This window comes from Enhydra lutris, unplaced genomic scaffold, assembly GCF_002288905.1.
Source record: "Enhydra lutris kenyoni isolate GAN:26980312 unplaced genomic scaffold, ASM228890v2 scaffoldscaffold77, whole genome shotgun sequence".
In the NCBI taxonomy this organism is placed as follows: Eukaryota; Metazoa; Chordata; class Mammalia; order Carnivora; family Mustelidae; genus Enhydra; species Enhydra lutris.
Window position 1 is genome coordinate 3803498 of NW_019154161.1, and position 23655 is coordinate 3827152.

General features: G+C 53.1%; 1 protein-coding gene across 1 annotated transcript; it reads right to left on the reverse strand.

Annotated features, from left to right (window-relative positions):
• Positions 1-13266: 13266 nt before the first annotated feature.
• LOC111160660 (selenoprotein W) lies at positions 13267-17465 on the reverse strand. Its single transcript, XM_022523905.1, has 6 exons — positions 17315-17465; positions 15845-15869; positions 15685-15738; positions 15432-15506; positions 15237-15335; positions 13267-13678 (listed from the first exon to the last, which is right to left on the reverse strand). Exons 1-5 carry the CDS (start codon positions 17359-17361, stop codon positions 15255-15257), a joined length of 282 nt encoding a protein of 93 aa, XP_022379613.1. The 5' UTR covers positions 17362-17465; the 3' UTR covers positions 13267-13678; positions 15237-15254.
• Between the last annotated feature and the right edge of the window lie 6190 nt (positions 17466-23655).

Sequence of the window (23655 nt, forward strand, 5' to 3'; positions counted from 1 at the left end):
CCACGCGCCGCCGCCCACCCGCAGCTGTGCCTCGCGCCCCGGGCCCGAGCCTCCCACCTGCTCCCGGCCCGGCCCAGGCAGGGGAGGGGCGGCGGCGGGCTGGGGGCTCTCTCCGAGGCTCGTCTGACCCTGGGTCCTTTGCTCAGGGGCCCCCGCACCCCAAAGGCTCCCGAGGCCCCTGAAGAAGCGCACGGTGTACCTCAAGGCGCAGCTGCGGGAGCTGAGGAGACATTTCGCGAGGAACCGCTACCCCAGCCACCAGGAGCGTCTGGCCCTGGCCGCCAGGCTCCACCTGGACGAACAGCAAATTCGGGTAGGACCCCCGCGCCCCCGGGAACCCAGTGTTCACGAGATCTACTGGGAAGGTGGCACTTGGTGGGGTCTGGGCCCTCCCCCGCGCCCGCTGAGCAGACTGAGGCCAGAGGCTCCCACGCGGCTAACAAGGGGTCCCGGTGTAGACGCAGGGCCGGACCCCAAGTTCAGCTCAACCCCTATGCTGTCCAAACCCACCGACGTGATCCCACCCGGACTGAGGCCGCGGGGCTGGGCCTCGGTGAAGCCCTGCCCCTGGGGTGCAGGGTGGCCCCGCCCTGCCCCTGCTGCCCTCTGCATTCGCCCCTGTAACTTTCTGTACCCGACATCCTGTCCTCGATTTAGACCTGGGGCCATAGGACAGTGGTATGAGGCCAGCTTTTTAAAAAATTTATTTAAATTCAATTAATTATATTTATTTAATTCAATTAATATATAAGGTATTACTGGTTTCCGAGGTAGAAGTCAGTGATTCAGCAGTCTTATATAACACCCAGCGCTCATCACATCACGTGCCTCCTTAATGCCCATCCCCCAGTTACCGCATCCCCCCACCCCCACCTCCCTCCAGCACCCCTCGGCTTGTCTCCTTCTCTGATTTTGTCTTGTTTTATTTTTTGCCTCCCTTCCCCATGCTCCTCTGTTTTGTTTCTTAAATTTCACATAGGAATGAAATTATATGATAATTCTCTTTCCCTGATTGACTAGTTCCATCCAGGTCACTGCAAATGGCAAGATTTCCTTTTGGATGGCTGCGCAGTATTCCATTGTAGATCTCTACCATGTCTTCTTTATCCATTCATCTGTCGATGGCCATCTGGGGTCTTTCCATAGTTTAGCTATTGTCGACATTGCTACTATAAACATTGGGGGGGCAGGTGCCCCTTCAGATCGCTACGTTTGTATCTTTGGGTAGATCCCCAGTAGTGCGATTGCTGAGTCATAGGGTAGCTCTATTTTCAACTTTTTGAGGAACCTCCATACTGTTTTCCGGGGTGGCTGCACCAGCTTGCATTCCCACCAACAGTGTAGGAGGGTTCCCCTTCCTCACATCCTTGCCAGCATCTGTCGTTTCCTGACTTGTTAATTTGAGCCCTTCCGACTGGTGTGAGGTGGGATCTCATTGTGGTTTTGATCTGCATTTCCTTGATGAGAGGGGCTTTTGTCCTCCCAGTAGCCCCACCCCTGGGACAGAGGCAAGCCCCTTCACACCTCTTCCTTGTCCCCCCTGTCCCTCCCTCCAGGTGTGGTTCAAGAACCTTCGGGCCAGGCACGCCAGGCTGCAGGGACTGCCCATAGGGTGAGGTCGGGGAGCCCGCTCTGCACCCCAGGGCCCTGGAACTCCTGCCTCTGATTCTATCCCTGTGCCTGACCCCTTCCCAGTCCCTTTTGCCTTCCCTTCTCCGTTCCCTGTCCCTACCCCTGTTCCTGCCCCTGATCCTGCCCCAGTCCTGGTTCCTTGGAGATCCATGTTCCCAGGCAGCATCAGTGTCTACAGCCTCCACCAAAACTGGTGGGACCCAGAGCTGGGCTCCCAGGACCATGTCCCGGCTGCCCAGGCCCTCGTCCCAGCCCCGGACCTGGCCTGGCCTCAGAACTCCTTCTCCTTGGACTTCTCGCCACATCCCATGCTGGCCCCCTATTTCACAGCACTCCTCTTGCCTCAAGACCCCTTGGAGGAACCCTCTTTCCCCTTGATGTCCGGATCCGCCGAGGATGGTGACTTGGACCTCAGGAGGTTACTGGATTTATAGGAGAATCTGTCCTCACGGAGTCCTGCAGTTCCCACGGGGTCAGAGGGGACAATGGTTTGGTCGGCCTGCAGATGGCCTCATGTGAGTGGGGACAGGGGTTGCGGTCAGGAACACACTTCCCTTTGTCCCGCCCCTGCCCTCAGAGGTGGCCTCTCATGTTCACAGCAAACCCACCCCATCTGTGAGTGTCCCCCCAGCATTATATAGGGCGCATATGGGCATCTGTGTGGGATCCCGGGGGTCACGTGGTGGAGCCTCTGCTTGCCACCACTGTTTGCTTCACCAGCGCTTCGAGAGCTTTCTACCAGCCTTCACCGGCCGGGTTCACCCAGCTCTCCTCTGTTGGGGGCCCTCAGAAACATTTAGGATGTTGGACCTCTCAATGCTTGCCAGTCAGCTGGTTTGAGTCTTCACTGTGGTTTTAATCTTCATGTACTGCTGATCAAGAAGTTACGCCTCATACGTCTCACACGTCTCACACGTCCTCGGACTTTAGGAATATTCACAAGGGGTTTGGTTTTTTTATCCCATTTTTTTTAAAGTAAGCTTTACTCCCAGTGTGGGGCTTGAACTCAGGACCCTGAGATCAAGAGTCACATGCTCTACTGCCCAGAGCCAGACAGGGGCCCCATTTTTATCTTTAACCCATTTATCCTTACCTCCTTCTTGATGATAATGTATTGCAAATATTTTTCCTATTAACATTTTTTTCATAATTTTCATAAATAAAATTCTGCTATTTGAATGTTGTCAAGTTCAGTGCTTCTCATTATCTGTCATTGTGAACCAGGAAAGAAACTGGTTACCATCCCTGGCATGGTGATATGCTGGAAAGCAAACTACAGTTATTAACAAAAAGGAAAAATGACTTTCACAAGATAAGCCCATTTTCAAGTCGACATAAAAGTTTACAAAAGCTGACATCCCTGGGTCTACGTGCCTTGTGGAAAACTGTAGAATCCGTGCACAGAGGGCACAGGGTTGAGAACCCCGGGGTACCGCTTTGACTATAGCTTGGGTGTGATTTGGTTTCATTAGCTTTTCCTGCTCGAAGTTAATGCTTTTCGCTTTTGCTTTCTTGTTTAAGAAAGTTTTCCAGTGGCGGGTGGGGGGGGGGGGTCTTTCATTAGCACTTGGTCCTAAAGATATTCTGTTTTGTTCTCTAAAATCTTTATCTTATCATTTTATCTTGTGTTTAGGAGGTCTTGAGTACATCTAGAATTGGTTCTGTATGATGTGAGGTAGGGATTCAGGGATTTTCTTCTTCTCCCTCAGGGATTTTCAGTGGTCAGTTGATGAAGAGCCTGGTAATTTGTCATACGTGAGGGACCCTTTCACCTATGGGTCAGTATCTACAAAGTCTATATTTGGGGTCCACCATCTCTCCATCCTCCCACCAGTGCGTGCTCCCTCTTGGCTCCTGCCTCCAGTCTCTCTGCTGCCCCCCTGTGGCCATCCTGGCCCCTGGGCCTCCCCACAGCAGGTTCTCTGACCTCGTCCTGTTCCTATTTAGCAAATGCTCCAATCCTCTTAGGGCAGGCCAGCCTCAGCAAAATATAGGGAGAATTAGCAGGGATTTAGAGGGACATGTGACAGACTTGGGGTGGGGGTGAACAACTGCCAGGATATAATGAAACCCCTCCTGCTTATGAGAGAGCCCTCAGTAGGAATGTACACAGAAAAATACCCTGAGACCCCACAAGGAGACTGAGGGGCAGAGTAACGGGTAGAGAGAGGGTAGAGATGGGGGGGCAGAAAGAAGGGGAAACTGAAGCACTGGAATTTCTTGCTCTCAAAACCAAAACATGCAGCCCCCTTCCCCCAACATGTGTCACTTCCCATGTGACAGCAGCTGTCCTGTGTGCTCTAATACCCTTACAGAAAGGTCCTTTAAGGCAGGCAGCTTAATCCCTTGCCTCCTGGAGGTCACACCAAACATCAGAGCATCCGAGTGCCTTTCCGAGAAGACAGCAAGCGCCCGAGCTGCATGAGCCAGCACCAGAAGGCCCAGCTGGAGAGCCATAGCCCTTAACCTGCGCCAGCAAATTGTGCCAAGCCCATCTGCTTCTTGGACTCTTTGGAATAGGACATGTGGACAGCTGGACGTCCATGAGACTCTGGGTACCAACCACACCCTCTCCACGTGCACGGGTGGGAGTCATATGGAGTGTGCCATTTATTTGCTCCACACAGACCCTGATTTCCAGGAAGTGCTGAGCAAATAGGTGGTCTTACCCTTCTGCCACCAGACGACCCCCACCCCCACAACCCTTCCCTCTTCCCCCACCTCTCTGCGCTGCCTGCCCCCATGTTTCCCCTTCCTTCTCCTTCTCTGGTTCCTGCCCACACCCACCCAATCCTCCCCCTCCATCCCCAGGCTTCTCCCCAGGAGGTTTCCTTGGCCTTGACCCGACTTACCACCTGCCCCCACCCTCTTAGGCCAGGTCAGCCTCTATAGAATCCAAGAATGTTCATAGCAGCTTTATTCATGGTGGACAAAAATGCAGACAGTGCGAGGGGATGGATCCAAAAATTATGGTCTGTCCATACAGCAGGTGCCACTTGGCAATGGAAAGAACAAACTACGATACACACAGCCACAGGGGAGAATCTCAAAATCCTTATACTGAGTGGGAAAGAAAACAGGCACAAGAGACGATATACTGTGTGATTTCGTTTCTGTGACACTCTAAAGGAGACAAAAACACATCTGTTGTTACAGAAAGCAAGTGGATGGTCGCTGAGGTTGGAAGCTTGGAGGGAAACACAAGTACGCCCCCGGGATATTTGGGGGAAGTGGAGCTATTGAGTCAGTTACATGTAACAGGTCAGACCAGCGCACTTTAGTGAATGCAAATTAAATAACAATTTTAAAGGTTTAAAGAAAGATTTTTTTAGAAGTGTATAAGCTTTTCATGTGAGGGTTTCTTGGTGAGAAGGAGGGATTTGAGAAGGATCAAATGAGTCAAATCATATAATTTTTATTTTATTTTATTTTATTTTATTTTATTTTATTTTTTAGAGAAAGAGTGGGGACAGGGCAGAGGGGGAGAATCCCAAAGCAGGCTCCACACCCAGCACAGAGCCAGACGTGGGGCTCAATCTCACGACCCTGAGCTCACGACATGAACCCAAATCAAGAGGCGGATGCTTAACCAACTGGGCCGCCCAGACCCCCAAATCATATAAATCTTAACTGAACCTGAGCATCCTAAGTGCTCAGCAAACAGAATCCACCATCACAATGGTTAAGGATAGCAACATGTAAAGAATTTTCTCGGTGTCTTTCTCTGCCTCTGTCTCTCTCCACCCCTCGCCTGGTGCGTTCCTTCATGCCCTTCTTGTCTGGGTCCCCAGTCTCCATGGCTCACTCAACTCCTCCCAGGCTCCCATCTTCTTCCTGCCTCCTGACCCCCTCCCTTCTCTTTCCCCTTATGCATTTTGGGCTCTCTTCTCTCCTTCTCTGTATCTCTCTAACCCGCGCCTCCGTAGCGTAGAGTGACGCAGGGCCGGACAAGACCAGCAGCACCAGGAATCTGCTGTGTGACTTGGGGCAGGTGACAACACCTCTCTGAGCCTCAGCAGGCACAGTCAGACACACAACAGGGCTCCCCGAAGTGAATTCCTCCCAAAGAGCACAGGCAGGGAAGGAGAGAACCCGGACAGACCCTACCATGGCCAGATGATTGTGTAGCCTTGATCTGATGTGACCTCCACGGTCTTCCTCCCCAGACCCATAACCCCAATCTGGTCATGAGAAAACCTTCAGACAAATTCCCACAGAGGGGCATTCTCCAAATATCTGACCCGTACTCCTCAACACCATCCAGGTCATCAAAACGAGGACAGTCTTGAGAAACTGTCACAGGAGACGCGTCATGTAGTGCCCAGGGTGGGATCCTGGAACAGAAAAAGGACATTTGGGAAAAACTAACCAAAACCGAATCAACTAAAGGCTTTAGTCAATGAGAGTTTATCACTGTTGGTTCACTCATTGTAATAAACGCACCTGCTAAGGTAGGATGTGAATGGAGCGCTGGATACGTATTTTCTCGATTTTTCTGTAAATCTGAAATCACCCCCCACCCCCAGTCCTCCTTTCCAGAACTTCCCCCTCCCTCTGTCCTCTCTGGTGGGACCCCCCGGGACCCCGCTCGCCCCCTCTCCTGGGGCGCTGTCTCTCCTGCGCCCGCTTCCCTCTGCTGCCCCCCTGTGGCCATCCGCCGCAAGCAGCTCTCTGACCCTGACCGCTTCCATTTAGCCAATGTCCCAATCCTCTTAGGTCAGGACAGCCTCTTAGAGCAGAGAGAGAATTAGATCAGGTGGAGGGAGGGAAGGGGGAGGACACGTGACAGGCTGTCGGGGGAGGGCGGACAGATATAACAGAGCGGACAGGCCCCCGGGCTGGACTTAATGAAACTCCTCCTGCTTATCCAACAGCCGCTGCACAGACACAGAAGGGCACAGGGGAGACAGGTGCAGAGGGCGAGGAGACCAGCACAGAAGCACTGGGGTGGGCAGCGTCTGGCGTCTTGACCCGCTGAATGCCTGCAGATTTCGCTACCTCTCCTCTAGATTTCTAGGGGGACGGGCTACTGCCTTCAAATAGCATCTCCCTCTGAGGGTGACCCCAGTTTTTTCAAGGAAAAGGCTGACCCCAGTTCCGAGGCAGGAAAAACTAAAACAAGCCTGCAACACCTTGTCCCCCGCAGAGATGCGAAGCTCTCAGCAGATTGCTGGGGTTCTATGTCCAAGGGTCCAGGGGCCACCTCCAAGAAGTTCAGTCTGAGCTTCAAAAGAAGTCCGTCTGGCACAAGTTGAAATACACCAGAAACGTAGACCCAGATGGGTTCACAGGGGCCCTCAAAAAAGAAAGAAAGAAAAAAAACTGGAGAAAGTTGTTGAGGCTCCGGGGTACTATTCTAGACATTGCTACATTAGGAAGAATCATGTATTCCTCCCACCTTTCTTGTGAAAACTGTAGTTCAGTGTAAACAAATAGCTAAAGAAGGCATGTTAGAATTAGGTTATCTTGGGGGCGACTGGGTGGCTCAGCCTTTGGCTCAGGTCATGATCCTGGGGTCCTGGGATCGAGCCCTGAGTCGGGCTCTCGGCTCAGCGGGGAGCCTGCTTCTCCCTCTGCCTGCTGCTTGTGTTCGCTCTGTCTGACAAATAAATAAATAAAATCTTTTAAAAAGACCTTATTTTTTCAGAGCAGGTTCAGGAAAGCAAAGGAGAGCAGAAAATTCAGGGAGTTCCTGTATACCACCTGCCTTCATGGACGCACAGTCTCCCCCACATCGACACCCACGATAGTGGTACTTCTGTGGCAATCAGTGAAATTCTATTGACACGTTGTCACCCAGAGTGCACAATTTACATTAGGGTTCATTCTTGGTGTCGTGCATTCTGTGGGTTTTGGCAAATAATGACAGGTATCCATCATTACAGTGCCCTACAATACCCTACACGTATTCCCCACAGCAATGCCCTCACTGCCCTCAAAGTCCTCTGTGCTCCACCGGTTCATCCCTCCCCCTTAAACTCCTGGAAAACTCTGATCACTTTACTGTGTCCATGTCTCTCCCAGAATGTCTTGTAGTTGGACTCATACAGCATGTAGCCTTTTCAGATTGGCTTGTTTCAATTAGGAATATGCATTTAACTTGCATGAACGCAGATACTCAGCTAAATGAGCCACCCAGGAGCCCGCAGAATAGGCACATCTATAAAGCAGATTGGTGGGTGCCAGTGGATTGGGAGGGAGGGAGGATTGAGGGGTGGGTGCTTACTGGGTTCAGTTTCCTTTTGGAGTGAAGAAATGTTCTGGAACTGGAAATTAGTGATATTTGCTCATGATTGGAAATATATTAAATGTTACCCAATCGATCGTGTACCTTAAGATGGTCAAAATGGCAAATTTGGCGTTATGTGTATTTTACCTTGATTCAAAAAATTGAGGGGGGGGACAGGTACAAAAAGAAAGTGTACTGGCAGGATGTCTTCCTCTTCCTTCCTGTTTTGGACACAGATGTGATGTGTGGAGCTGCAATGGCCATCTTGCCGTCATAAGGCAAAACAGCAAGCACATAAAAACCCAACAAGCTAAAGAAAAGAGAATAGAGAGAAGAATTCTGAAACCTGGATCTCATTGTTGAGTTGACCACCAACCTCAAGAGTTCTTAACTATACATGGCCTTGGGGCTCCTGGGTGGCTCAGTGGGTTAAAGCCTCTGCCTTCGGCTCAGGCATGATCTCAGGGTCCTGGGATCGAGCCCCATGCTCAGCAGGAAGCCTGCTTCCCTCTCTCTCTCTGCCTCTCTGCCTACTTGTGAACTTTGTCTGTCAAATGAACAAAATCTTAAAAAAAAAAAAAATACATGGCCTTGAATTTCTTTTAAGTAGGCTCCACCCCCAACAATGGGCTTGAACTCACCACCCTGAGATCAAGAGTTGAAGGCTTGGGCACCTGGGTGGCTCGGTGGGTTGAGCCTCTGCCTTCAGCTCAGGTCATGGTCTCAGGGTCCTGGGATCGAGGCCTGCATCGGGCTCTCTGCTCGGCAGGGAGCCTGCTTCCTCCTCTCTCTCTGCCTGCCTCTCTGCCTGCTTGTGATCTCTCTCTTTATTTATTTATTTATTTGACAAATAAATCAATCAATAAATAAAATAAATAAATAAATAAAATCTTTAAAAAAAGATTTTTTTGTCAAATAAATAAATAAAATCTAAAAAAAAAAAAAGAGTCAAAGGCTCTATGGGCTGAGCCAGCCAAGTGCCCCAGTAAATGTCCTTGAAGTTAAAATATATATATATATATTTTTTAAAGATTTTATTTATTTATTGGACAGACAGAGATCACAAGTAGGCAGAGAGAGAGAGGAGGAAGCAGGCTCCCCACCAAGGAAAGAGCCCGATGTGGGGCTCGATCCCAGGACTCTGGGATCATGACCTGGGCCGAAGGCAGAGGCTTTAACCCTCTGAGCCACCCAGGCGCACCTATATTTTTTTTAAGGTGGGAGGAACTGCCCGGCATGAGGCTCTGTAATTGGAGCCACGTGGAGGTAGGGCTGACGGGAGAGGAAAGTTCAGTCTTTCCCACAGATGGAGAAAAGTCAGGAAGGGCAGGGAGGCAAGACAGGCCGTTCTCTGAGTCAGAGGGAAGAGGCTACAGAAGCACGGAGGGCAAAATCTCCCATTTTGCACTTGACCCTGGTGACGCCCAGCCTCCCCCTGGGGTTGCTTGGACCCCTCACCCCCATTTCCCTCGCCTCCTCCTTCCACTAAATCATCACCCTGAGAGGTAAAGACACTTGTCTGAGGTCCCACGGCCAGCAAGTACTGAAGCTGGGATTGGTCGTAGACTAAGTGGAAGGGGCCAGAGAGAGAAGAGAAGATATATTTTTCCCTCTTCCGTATTTATTTGAAAAGGGTCATGTCACTACGCCAAAAACGGTGACTCGCTCCGCTAGACGAATCTCAATGACCAGAAGGGATTCCATGGGGATGATACTCTGGTGACCCGGAACGATAGGGGTGCAGTTCTCAAGATGGCCACACGGAGTCGCTGTTGGACAAGAATTCACTGTGTCTCCCCGTTCAGGATAGGAGGGACCTTCCCGGCTGCCTCTTTTTATTTTCTTGAAGGTATGAATTGTCCCAGTTAAGCAAAAATAGAACCATGGCACTTTCTCTCCCAGGCACAAGGTAAACTTAAAATAAAAGGACCGGGGCAGATATTTCTAGCGCTCACCGATTATTCAGGCTCACCTCCCCTTCCTCAATACAAGAAGACTGAGGTCCCCCGCCCGGCTAGGCAGATGGGCGGGGCCGTGCGTCTGTTCTGGCCAATGGGCTGCGAGGAGAGGGGATGTGCGTCACTTCCTGCCTGAGGCCTTTAAGGGCCGGTGCGTGGGCCTCTCCGCTCTTTCCCAGGCAGGTGCGCTGAGGATGCTGTGGGATTAGAGGCAGCGACGGAGCTCTCCAAAAGTTTAGATCTGCAACTGCTCTATAAGGGAACCAACCTGGGTGGCCCAGTCCGTTAAGCGTCTGCCTTCAGCTCAGGTCATGATCTCAGGGTCCTGGGATCCAGCCCTACCTCAGGGGTCTCTGCCCAGTGGGGAGTCTTCTCCCTCTCCCTCTGTGCACGCGCTCTCTCTCTCTCAAATAAAGAAAGAAAATCTTTAATATAATATAATTATATATATTATATATGCAATATATAATATGTTAATATTATATTATATATAATATATTAACATAATAAGGCAACCACTGGCAGATGTCATGCGTATTTGATTGTAAATTCATTTTTTATTTTTTAAAAAGATTTACTTTTTAGAGCAAGAGCATGCACCAGGGAGAGGGGCAGAGGAAGAAGGAAAGAGAGAACTTAATTAAGCAGGTTCCACACTCAGCACAGAGCCAGATGAGGGGCTCGACCCCACTACCCCAAGACCACCGCCCCAGCCGAAACCAAGAGTGGGATGCTCAATGGACTGCGCCACTCAGGCGCCCCTGAGTAAATTTAACTAAATAAAAACACATTCAGCTCCTCAGTGACACTCGCCACATCTCATGTGCTCTAGAGCACCCTGCGGCCTGTGGCTAAGTGTTGCACAGAAAGGTCCATCCTCACAGAAAATTCTGCTGGACAGTGCCTCTTCAGACCACGGAACGCACGCACAGAGGACAGCTGCCCTGGAGAGGAACTTTGCCTCGGTTGTGTTCATCTGCTGAGACCTGGGTTTGCTTTGTTTCCGCTGAAGCATAACCCAGCCTAGCCTCACCCATCGGACGTCTCGCTTAAAAGACCAATTGCCGGTTGGCAGCACAACACTAAGCCAAATGGAGAAGTGAGAGCTGGGGTGGCGTCACCAGGCAGCCCCCAATATGAGCCGAGCAGGCAGACGGGGTCAAGGTCAGGCTCCAACAAGTCTTAGCTGCCCACTTTCTGTGATCTGTCTTGAACTGGCTTAGACCTCAACCACAAAGAATTGTTTCCTAAGAAAAGCATCGGGATCGTTAGAAATGAAGACCTTGCTCAGGGATGGGGAGCACTCTTTCTCGTCGCTGTTGTTGGCGGTTGTCCTGTGACTTCTCCCGGATACCACGGCAAACAGACCCGCGCAACACAGGCACAGCCTCGTGAGCCATCGGCATTGACTTCAGGCAAGAACCACGGTGTCTCCGGAGTGAGAGGCTCAGGTCTGAGAGTTCGCCCGATGAGAACTGTATCTGAGTTGAGGCAAGTGCTCTCCATCCTTCCAAAGGCATTAAGAGCTCCCCAGTCCCGAGGGAATCTAAGGGTCTGTGTGTGACCCGCCACCACGGAGGTTGTAAAATACCGTTGCCATTGACCCAGCAATCTCGCTTCTAGGCGTCCACACAAAGGAACTCACGGCAGGAGTTCAGACACACCCCTGTGAGCTCGTGGTCTCGGGGGCAGGATTCATTCACAGGGGCCAAAAAATCTAGAAAAAACCTAAGTGCCCATCGGCGGAGGAGCCGACAAACAAAAAGGGGCAGTCCCTACAGTGGAATATTATTCAGCCGCGAAAAGAAAGAAATGCTGATCCATGCTACTAAGGGGATGAACCTCGAAAATGTTAAACTAAAGAGAAAGCAGCAAGACACAAGGCAAAGCCTTGTCCGATTCCATTGATATGACATCTTGGGACTAGGCACATCCCCAGAAATGGAAAGCAAATTACTGGATGCTCACGGTGGGGAGGGGAGGGGCTTCCCTCCGTGGTGCCCATGTTCTCAGATGGTGGGTGCTGATTGCTTGTTATCTGTGAATATAGTAAAGCCGTCAAATTAAGACACTTTAAAGGGGTGACTCAGTGGGTTAAGCGTCTGCCCTCAGCTCAGGTCGTGATCTTGGGGTCCTGGGATGGAGTCCCACATTGGGCTCCTTGCTCAGCGGGGAGCCTGCTTCTCAAGCTCTGCCTGCCCCTCCCCTGCTTGTGCTCTCTCTCAAATAAAATCTTTTTTTTTTAAAAGAAGGGGGAATGAGTTGTATGGTATGCGTTGTATCTCAATAAAGCTATTTTTAAAGGAAAAGAGTAACATTCGTCATAATCTCTTGTTTCTCCGACTCTTTTCCTCTGGTCTCCAGCCCCTGACCAGTCCCTAATACGGTTTCATGGGTGTCTCCAACTCAACAGCCTCAGAGAGTGGGACGTTTGCATCTAGATGCTTCTTTGTGGCATCTAGTGGGGTGGGTGTCCTCACCCCACCCGTGCCACCTGATGGCCCGGCTCAGACGACCTGAGAGAGGAATTGAGGTTAATTCGGTGTGACCCGTCTGCTTCAACACGATGCAGAGCTGGGCTCACAGAATTGCCAGAGCTCCCACTCTGTCGGCCCACAACAAGGGGTTGGAGCTGACAGAACAGCAACATCCTTGTTTGGGGGGCTTTTGTAAAGATCCTGGTGCACTGTACACAAATGAATTTTTGTTTGCGTGTTTTGGTAATTTCACTTTTCCGGGACACGTACAAACATTTAAGATAGAAACGGGCCTCCGTGAAAGGGGTTCCAAGATATCAAGTGGGTGGTCTGTTTGAAGCGAGACTGGAGGGCCAGCCTCCGTGTGGGTCTTATAAATGGTCCAGCCCCAGGAGGAGCTCCCAAGTGGGCTTCTGAAACTCCTGATCACTGCCCCCCCGCAATCCCCGACGGTCCCAATGCCATGGTCCAAGGGGCACCCGAGTCTCCAACCTCCCCGAGTGGCCCTAACACCCAACCCAGCACAGAGACAGAGTGACGGCTGACCACGGGGTCCTCAGCAAGCTTCATTCGCTGACAACATCCGCTCACCTTTCTCTACCAGGGGCTAATCCAACTCAACCAATTCCTAATTTCACCGTCAAGGGCGAGAGCCCACTTAGGATCCCAGTCCCCTGGCCGGTGGGCTCAGCCCTGTGACTTGCTCTAAGAGCCAACAGAACAGAGCATGGGAAGCACTCTCTGGGCTCTGAAGGTGGTGACCAAAGCCGGCTCTGCTGTCCCAGGACTCCCCTGCTTTCTGTCCCATCGCTGAAGTCACCAACCCACCCAGATGTGGAGGAGGGGAGCGAGCCCTGGCTCTCATGGGAGCCCCGTCACCATGGGCTGAAATCAGTGCCCCCCACCGCCCGCCTCAAGCTCACACGCTGATACCCAGGTTCCACGAGCAAAATGGAAACTCACAGACACATTCCATTAAACTCACCCAATGTTTAATGAATAGTGAACCGTTGACAAGTGTGCCAAAATCTGCAACTCACTCACCCGATCTCTCTCTCGCCCCCCCCAAAGAGAAGGAAGCCAGGAACAGGACCACCCCAAATGCCAGAGAGTAGCCAGGGGGCTGGGGGATTCAGGGAATGGGTGGGGAGAGGAAGGAGCAAGGCAGGGTGCAAAGTTACACTCCCGGGGGGCACATGTGCGCACGTGTGCGCGCGCACACACACACACACACACACACACAGGCAAGGACCAGGGGCGTCAGTCTCAGCCCCCACTCAGCGGCCGCAGGGACATCAGGGAAAGACCAGGCGTCCACGAGACATTTCAGTCCTTCCCGTCATGAAGCGTCTGCCACCAGGGGCTGGGCCAAGGTCACTGGACTGTGCAGAGAAGAGGTGAGGGAAGGGTGAGTTTACAGGGACCAAGACCAGTGGGGACCCCATGATAAAGGAAGAAAGACAAGTGAGGGGCAAAATGCAGTCCCAGGGAGAAACTGAGGCACGAGGACAACGGGATGCCCGTGAGAGAGAAGCTGTAATCCAACTGGCAAGGTGGGCCGAGACTTCGTTCTTAATAAATTTGGGGGTGGGGATGTGCTGCTGGGCAGCCACTAGCAGAGGTGAGAGCACACATGTCACCTGTGCCCCACGGGGACACAGCTCTCCAGACAAGCTGCCCACTGAAATGGGGTTTGGGGATGCCCGCGCCAGCTGCAAGCCCCAGAAAGACCTCTTCATGGCCCCGGACCCGCAAGGAGGACCCGCCTGGCCGCCAGCTCCTGGAAGGGGGGGATCTCAAAGCACTGGGAATGGAATGTCCTGCCTGGGTGACATCCCGGTTCACCTGGGGCCCTGGGCTACGGTGCCCAGCTACGCTAATGACATAATTTACAGCGGGGGCCTTGGACCACAAGATAGCAGCTCCTGCTTCTGGAAGGGCCGGAGGCCAAGGTCAACCACGGAGGGCGAGCTTCCCTGTGGTGATACTCCAACCACGGGGACAATGAGGGGTCCTGATGCCGCCCCATACTTCTCTTCACTGACTTTCATGGCTACCCTGCTGCTATGATCATCGTACCACCCGTATAACTTGGTGAGTCCCGAGTGTCCTTCTAGCGAATCCCGGAACCCGAGGGTGGTCTCAGGGACCCCGGAAACTGCACCCACAAAACATGCGAACAAGACCCACTGCTCCCTCTCTCCTTTCCCCAACGTAAGTCCCAAGTTTGCTCATGTGGAAGGAAAGCATCCACTGACGGCCCTCCCTGGAACCCCAGCCAACCGCGGGCTGATGTCAGGAGCCACCTGTCAATTCCCACTTCCGGCTTGAAGAACTGAAAGCCCCGCCCCACCCTCACAGCTGCCACCCTCACTGAGTCAGCTCAAGCCGCTTTGCAATTACATAATTCTTGATTTTCTCTGTTTAGGGGAGCCCTCCCTTCATCTCAGAGCTGCACAGGAGGCAAGATGCTGCTCTGTATCGCATTAATTCAATCTTCGTGTTCAAGTTCACAGCGAAGGTGACCTCACTCTGCTCTGCTAAAGGACTCTAGGAAACGGAACTTGAGTTTCAAGCATTTGAAAACCAGTTTTCTGGATCCAAGTCTCCTGGGGACAGGAAATTGGGTCCACTGTATACTGACGGAAGGCGGGGATGCTCAAAGAGAGAGAATGAGAGAGTGCTCTCGGCCGTCAGGAGCCAGAACCTGGTTCTGGAGTGGGCTAGCGTGGGGTGCCCAGTTTTGAGGGGTGGTTGGGGCTCATCTGGAACACACTGGCTTGGAAATGGGAAATCAGGCTCAGGAAGTCCTGAAAAGCAGTTCCGTGATCTAGAAAATAATACAGACAATGCTACCCATTCTGGATGGTATTGGGTTGGAAACGAGTCTTAGGTTCGGGTTATGTGGACCGCAGTGTGTACGAGCCGGGTCCCCCTCACCTCTGCCTTCAGGGCACATTAGCCCTGAGCCAAGGCGGCCTTGACAGCGGCCACCAGCTTCAGAAACTTGCTCTCTGTGTCCACGTAGCCATCACCTCTCTGGGGAGTGGAAGAAGAGGGAAGCAGTGAGATCCCAATGCCCAGCCAGCCTGAGAATAAGACGAGAAGGATGGACAGACAGACAGACAGCCATACCTTCTTGGAGTGAACCAACTTCCCAGCTACCATCACTTCAAAGAAGCCGGTGGCCTGGGGAGTTCCCTCGCCGCACTGGGGAGAGAGATGATGTTGGAGGGGTGGAGCGGCCCACCTGGGGACACCTGCACCTATGGGGTGAAGGGTGGGGCCAGCCCGAACCACCTGAGATACTGGGATCCCGCCCCCCTCAGGGCTGAGGGACACACAAGGAGACCCATCTCTGATTCTCCTCCCCACCACCAAGACTCACGATGTCCAGGCATCCCGGGAACTCATCTTCTAACTTCTTCTTGAGCTGAAGATACTGGAAAGGAGGTGCGGGGGTCAAAACAGGGGTCAACAGGGGCCACGCCGGCTCGCCCTCCTCCCTCATCTCCCAGGGACACCCTGGGGCTGGCCAGTCTGCTTACCTTGGACTTGTAGCCTCAAGCGCCACTGGTGGGAGGGAGTCCAAGAGAGTGGGTTCCAGAGGAGAGAGGGAGATGGTGGGGATCCAGGAAGAGGAAGAAAGTGGGGGGAAGAAGCAGGTGGGTGGCGGAGGGAGACACAAAGGGAAATGGAAGGGGGCCCAGAAAGACATGAAGAGGAACGTAGACAGACGACAAAGCCAAAGAGGGGACAGACAGAGGAGAGGACAGACACACAGAAAATGTTGACAGTGGCACAGGGACAGGGAACAGGAGGCAGACACCCACACACACGGAAAAGCGACACCCAACAGAGGAGCCAAGCAACAGAGAGGGGGCGCAGAGCAAGGGGGTGACAAGGAGAGACCACAAGTATGAGACACAGGCGGAAAGAAAAGAAACAGAAAATGGGGTTAGGATGAGAAGCAGAGAAACAGCATCCCCACCCACAGCCCGGGGAGAAAGTGTCCTGAAAACCTTTACTCCTGGATCCCCAGGTCCTCCCAGCCCTGAGGCCAGAATCCAAACGCCTCCCCAACCCCCACAGCAGGCTATTTCAGGAGTGGAGTCTGGCACAGGCCTCCTGGGGGCCTCAAAATATCACTCCTCTCTCTGTTTTGCGGAGGGTGAGGGGACATTTCTAACCCGCCCGCATTTCTAGCTCAGCCTTTCAAAACCAGCAGCTGCCCCAGGGCATTTGACTCACGCTGGGACATGACCCAACCCCAACCTCCTCTATAACGGAAGACAGAACTAATATTCTCCTGCAAGCACTTTCTGGGAGGAGAAATGTGCGGAACGTGCATTTACTAGGCGCCCACAGGCAGGCCTGCCTATGCAATTGGGACGGGCGGGGGCCGTAAGGAGCAGTCAACGAGAAAATCCCCGTCCACTCGGGACGTTTTCACGCTAGCGAGGAAGCTGGATCAAACATGCACTCCCTTCCGCGGTCCCTACCGAGATCACTCTCTCTCCCTCTGCAGATGGGGAAACCCAGGCCTGAAAGTGAGGATTACTAACGATGGGCACCCACCGTCTTCATTCCTTTCAAACCCACGCTGGAACCTTCTCGAACCTTCCCGACTCTCGCCGTCCCCACCCTATGACTGTTAAATGGTACTGGGGGAGGGGAAGCCTAAACGTGCAGAAAGGTTCCGCTCCCGTTACAAAGGTGACCCCCACCCCCGGCTCCGCAAACGGAGCCCCCCGGAGTCGAGTGTCTTAAATAGCCTCACACGTGTCTCGGTTCCACCTTCGGAAACCTGAGCTGTCCTGAATGCCACGCACCCGGGAGGTGGACCAACGCCCTTCCTTCGCGCCAGTCCCCACACGCCCACCCCACCCGTAGGGAACCCCTTTTCTCGGGCAGGGAGCCCCGTGGGTCCAGCCCCCAGTCCCTAGGGCCCAGCACCGTCGGGCCGAGGAGGGGTCCGGGCAGGGGTCGCGGAGGGGGCCCCCGGCCGTCGTGCTTACCAATAAACGACTCGGATGGCGAGGGCCATGGCTGGGGACCGCAGCATGGGCGGGACGCGGACAGCGACCTACCCGCGGCTGGCACGGACGCACTCCGCGGCTCCGGGATCTCCGCACAAAGGTTGTTACTCCGCTTTCCACGGCGCGAACCAACGCGGGGGGCGGAGCGGGGACGGCGGGGGCCGGCGGGTCCCCACGGAGGGAGTGCAGGGACCCTGTGACCCTCCACCGTGAGCCCCCACGCAGCCCCTTCCCTTCCCCCGCTGGGGTCGGGCCGCGTCCGACAGAAGCCCCCGGGGAAGCCTCTGCGCGACCCCTCCCGGTCCCCCCTCCGGGCCGGAATGGTACGGCCCCGCGGGGCGGGATTCGGGACCGGCGGATCCGCAAAGAAAATGGAATTGCCAAGGAAGGTGGTGGTTTTCCAGTGTGGGTCGGGAGGGGGCGGCTCTCGGGCCCCTTTTCTGCCTGGGAGAGGGTGGGAGGGCCGAGCTGGAAAGCACTGGGGGTGCGCAGGGGCCCGACCGGGAGGCCCAGGTTTCCTGCGAGCGCTGCAGGGCCGCCGCTCCCTTATGCGGGCAGGGCCGCTGGACCGGGCGCCGCCTGAGCGGCGAGGCGAGGGGCTCAGGAAAGTGCTGGAAGCGGGCAACTAGCTAAGGGATTAATTAGAGCGTGGGCGCCTCTCCTAGCCTCAGTTTCTCTGTGCGGAAGATGGGCATAATCGCCTTCAGGGACGACTCATTCATTTAACAAATATGTAGTGCGGGCCCACCTGCAGTCCGCGATGAAAATATAGACAAAATCCCTTCCCTGCTGGGAGTGATTTAGCCTGCCGGCTGGAGGACATAAGGGGGTTGGTGAGCGAGTGTCTGGCACTTGCAGAAGGCTCAATAAAGACCAGATCAGCTGAGATCTTCCTGCCCCCGCTTCTGTCTCTGGCTCTGGTCCTTGGTCCTCGCTTGCTATAACCCTGGCTCAGGGGGGATGGCAGACAAGGTTCAAGTTCCATTCCCCCTCTGTTGTGTGACTTCTGATCCCCTTGGTCTTGGAAGGATAATAATGAGCCTGGGATATAGAGCACCCAACAGGGCTGTGTGCAATCAATGGCCCCTAAACAGAGATCTTCCAGAGCCATCAGAACAAAAACCCAAATCTTGGCACCGTCTGCCCCTGTCTGGTCCCATCCTTCCCTCCTTGCCCTATCTCCCAGTGCCCTAGCCACATCGAATCACCGCGATCCCATCTCAGACCTCCCCTGCCTTCCTCCTTCTCGGCCTTGGCACGTGCTGTTTCTCCCCTCTCCTGCTGCCACAGTCGCGCTCATCAACAGCAATCAGCTCCGATGTCGCCAGCTAGACGCCAGGACCTGACCTTGACTGCCCACCTGCTGGTACTCATCGACCTTTGTTCCACATTTTCTCTTAAGCTCCTCTTTTCAGCTTGTCTCTTAACTCAGGCAGATGGAAAGCAAAGCCACTCCACCAGCCATAGCAACTGCCCTAAAAAGACCTCCAGACCCCCCAGACCACCCTGGGGTGGGGTTAAGCTCCCCAGACTCACACCTGAGCAGATGGTCGGAGGATGGAGTGATCCCTAAAATGACAAGTACCTTTATCTCATTATAATACTGAAATCTCCACACAAGGAGGAGCACAAGCCTCATTTACATAACAGCCAACGCGTGTTCCGGCACGTTGCCTTAAAGCGCATGCGCGACCTTGTGCCCACCTCTACGTAGCATGAACTACTACTCATCCTAACCCTACTTGAAAGACCCCACCGAGCCTTGCTTGGGAGTCACTTTTGGAAGCCCTTCTCCGTGATCTCCTCTTATTTGCTGCAAATAAACTTGTCCTTGTCCTAGTGTCGTTTCTGACTCACCGAAGAGAGAACTCAGGGTGGTTCCGTTACAATCTTATCAGGAAAACATTGTGCTTCCTGGGAAAGCTGTGCCTTCTGCATAGTACATCTGTATTTGTTTGTCTGTCATCACAAAGTACGTGGCTTAAGCCACTGAGAGTTGGTTCCCGGTTCTAGAAGTCAGAAGCTGGGAGATCCAGGGGCGCCTGTCTAGCTCAGTCTGTGGAGCGCCGGACTCTTGATCTCGGGGTTGTGATTTTGAGCCCAATGCTGGGTGTACAGGTTACTTAAAAATAAAATCTCAAAAAAAAAAAAAAGAAAAAGAAATAAAATAATATAAAATCTCCAGGCGCCTGGGTGGTTCAGTCGTTGAGCAACTGCTTTAGACTCAGGTCGCTTCCCAGGGTCGTGGGATCGAGCCCCGCAACAGGCTCCTTGCTCAGCAGAGCGCCTGCTTCTCCCTCAGCCCGCTGCTCCCCCTGCTTGTGCTCTCTCCCTCTCTCTCTGACAAATAAATAAATAAAATCTTTTAAAAACTTTAAAAATTTTTAAAAATTAAAAATTAAAATAAAATAAAAAGCTAAAAAAAAAGAAAGAAAGAAAAAGAAAAGAAAAGAAAGAAGATGGAGATCAAGGTGTCCATACAGTTGATTCCCTCTGAGGGCTGGGAGAAAGACTTCATGCTTTTTTCCTTGCTTGTGGTGTTTTGCTGGCTATCTTGGTGTTGCTCGTAAAAGTGTCACTTGGCTCTCTGCCTTCATCTTTACATAGCATTGTGTGTGTCTCTTTCTCCACATTTCCCCATTTTATAAGGACATAAATCATATTGGATTAGAGACGCCCGCCCCTCAGTCCAGTAGGACCTCATCGTAACTACCAACATCCGCAAAGAACCTATTTCCAAATAAAATCACATCCTGAGGTCCTGGGGGCTAGGACCTCAACATACATGAATCTGGGGCAGGACGCCATTCAGCCCAGAACAAATCCTTCCAAGCTGTGGGCCGTTTTATAATCCTGTCCATTGGGGTACCTGGGTGACTCAGTGGGTTAAAGCCTCTGCCTTCAGCTCAGGTCATGATCCCAGGGTCCTGGGATCGAGCCCCGCATTGGGCTCTCTGCTCAGCGGGGAGCCTGCTTCCTCCTCTCTCTCTGCCTGCCTCTCTGCCTACTTGTGATCTCTGTCTGTCAAATAAATAAATAAATAAATAAAATTTTAAAAAAAATAATCCTGTCTATTGCGGATACGTGGAAGCAATGCACAGTAATTCTCTGTGTGGCTTATAAGCGACAAACATTAATGGGGGGGGCACAAATATTCAGGCCATAGCACCTCCCCAAATGTTCTGCCTCCAATATTGGCTTCAACCTTCCCAATCTGTAAATGTGTCTGTTCTTCGAGCGTCCTCTGAACAGGGGGAGCCCAGCCTCGACCTCACGTTCACTTTTAGATCTGCATGTGTCATTCCCAAAACCCATCCTGTAACAATCGTCCTCCAGCAAGGTCTTCTGAGCCTGGGTCAGGGTCGGGGTCCCCTCGACACTCCCCCTTCTCTGCTGCCACTGTCGCTCTGGTTCTCACAGGTCTGGTGACCCCCCCGGCTTTCCCAGCGCACCCAGCCAGTGGCCGGGCACAGCACAGAAGCTCTGAGTGTTTTGTTGGCCAGGCTCTGGGCTGAGACCTTGCCAGGAGCTTCAGAGAAAAGGAACACCAGCCCCCCTCTTCTGCCCTGAGAACAAAGGGGTCTCTTGTCCAGAAGTTGGGGAGGCCGGAAGAATTAGTAGTGGTTTTGGGGGGCTGGGACTCTCCCTCTCTCTCTCATACACATGCACATAGACCAATGGTAACACACAAGGACTCACCCCCACCCGGGTACACAACTGCACAGCAACCAAACAGCAACCCAGCCAGAAACACAGTAACGCAACAGCCTACACCTCTCCAGTCGGCCGCGCAATGACACCAAAGGCACACCAGGACCTCTGCAGACCACAGCCGAGCCAGGGCCACCAAATGTGTCAGACCCAAGGGCAGCCACCTCCACACACACACAGGGGACACACAGCCACATTCCAGACACACAAGAGCGCAACACAACGCGATCCAGCCAGCGGCTCAGCAGCTCACCCCAAGATCCAGCTCACTGGGGACGTATGACTGCAGACAAGGCACATCCTGCAGAATGAGGCCCCAGGCGCTGACACACAACGCAGGGTCACTGAGGCTGGCCGGCATGGCCTCCCCACCCCCAGCAACACACAACTCCACCGGCCCAGGGGACAGAAACAAATATGTACTACGTGAGGGGCATTGTGAGCGCTGGGAAAGAAAATAGAGCCAGGAAGGGTGGCGGGCAGGGCTGGGGCAGCAAGTTTTATAAACAGAGCGAGGAAGCGGCTATGTCCTTCATGAGAGTATCCTGCCCTTGAAGAGACAAGAACTGTGATGGTCCCATTTCACAGATGGGCACACTAAGGCACTCACCTGAGGCCGGGTGAGCCCAGCATCAGGCTGCGGAACCAGCTTCCTGTGGGCAAGATGAGAAAGGTGGGGTCAGGTTGAGCGGGGCCCAAGGGTGTTCTCAGGGACCCCGAAAGCCCCAGGGGTGAAAGAGGCCTGAACTTCTGAGGGTCCAGGACGCCCAGTCTGCCTATCCCGGCCCCAGGGAAGATGTTGCTCAAGGCTTTGTGTCTGATGTGTCCCTGGAGCGTGACACGCCGACCCCTGCCTGTTCTTCGATGTCTTCAACACCGGGTGCAGGTGAGGCCAGCAGCCAGGCCACCTCTGTCTGTCTGTCTGTCATTCTGCAGGGGGTCAGGGCCACCCTGGGACTCCTTTTCATTCCCCCTACCCCCATCCAGGGAGGACCCCTGAGCCCCGAGCAGACTGTGCCCCAGATGGGGAGGACCCCGTCTCCTCCATTCTTGGGACCCACATGAGCCGAGGCCCCCTTTTTACTGGGGTTATCGATCTTCTAGGTTATTAGTTTTTAAGAGTTCTTTACATATTCTAGCTCCAAGTCCTTTGCTGGAGATAACGTTTTGCAGACACTTTCCCAGTCGGCGGCGTGCCCTCCCGGTCTCACAGTGGCATCTTTTGGAGAGCAAAGGATTTTAATTTTGATGAAGTCCCATTTCATTTTGCTTTAATCATGCTTTGTCCCTTTTTGGTGTCACACCTAGGGTATCTCTGTCAAACCTAGGGCCACTAAGATTTCCTCCAATGTTTTCTTCTGGAAGTGTTTGTGGTTTTTTTTTTCTCTTCTTTTAGATCTTGTGTTTTCTTTCCCTCACCTGGCATTTTTTTTTTTAAGATCTTAATTTATTTGTCAGAGATAGAGAAAGAGCACAAGCATGGGGAGGGGAGGGCAGAGGGAGAAGCAGGATCCCTGCTGAGCAAGGAGCCAGATGGGGGGCTTGATGCCCGCACCCTGGGATCATGACCTGAGCCGAAGGCAGACGCTTAACTGACTGAGCCACCCAGGTGTCCCTCCCTCGCCTGGCCTTTTATCTTGTCCAACCAGTCACTGCCACCAGGCCTCTGAGTAGCATCGGGGGGAGGAGAGAAATTGCCCGTGCTAACCTTCCGGGCTTTTGAGCTTGGGAGCTTGGCCCTTGCCTTACAACTGGGAAATTGCCTGATAAACATTTCCCTCCGGTGATATAAAACTTCCCTAAATGATAAGTGGGCTCACCGAGCCTCAGCCCTTTGTACAAAACAATATGGTTCACGCTGACACCTGCTGTCCTTCTGGAAGCCTGGAGTTGGGGTACAGGCCAGGCAGATGGTGCCCATGTACCAGCCCTCCCCCAAAGCCTGCAGCTCCGAGGATCTAGTGGGCTTCCGTGGGCAAAAGCGTTGCACGCAGGTGGCGTCGTGTTCGCTGTTGGGAGGGAGCCGGCGGGTGGATCCCTCTAGACCACACCTGTCTGATCCACTGTGTGTCCTTACTATGTTGCTGTCATCGGTCAACTAGATATGGACTCTACGAGCCCTTCTGGTAATCCTCAGAACGCGGTGCAGAGGTGTGGGGGTTTGGGGCCCCCATCCCCACTGGGGTCCCTCGCAGGACCCTGATGGACAGGAAAGAATGTGGAAGAAAAAGTCGGTAAGACCCAGAGTTTGACACGTTGTTTGACTGTGTTTGGGCTTGAGGGACCTGACCGGAATCACCTTACGAAATGAAAATTCTAACTACGCTAGGTAGGGAGACAAGGGGCCGTTTGCACAGACTTGGGGTCTAATGCAAATTCCAAATGCCTATCTCCAGCCCCTCATTTCCAGATTTTTACAACCAACTGTCCACTTGGCACCTACAATTGGGTGTCTAACTGGCACCTGAAACCGCGACTCCGGATTCCCCCACCCCTGCCTCTGGATCCCCCCTTCCGATCTCAGATCGGCAGCTCCAAACGGGGCATAAACCTTGGCTTTCTCCTTGTCTTCGTACATCAGCTACTTATGGTGGATTTGGTTTCCAAAG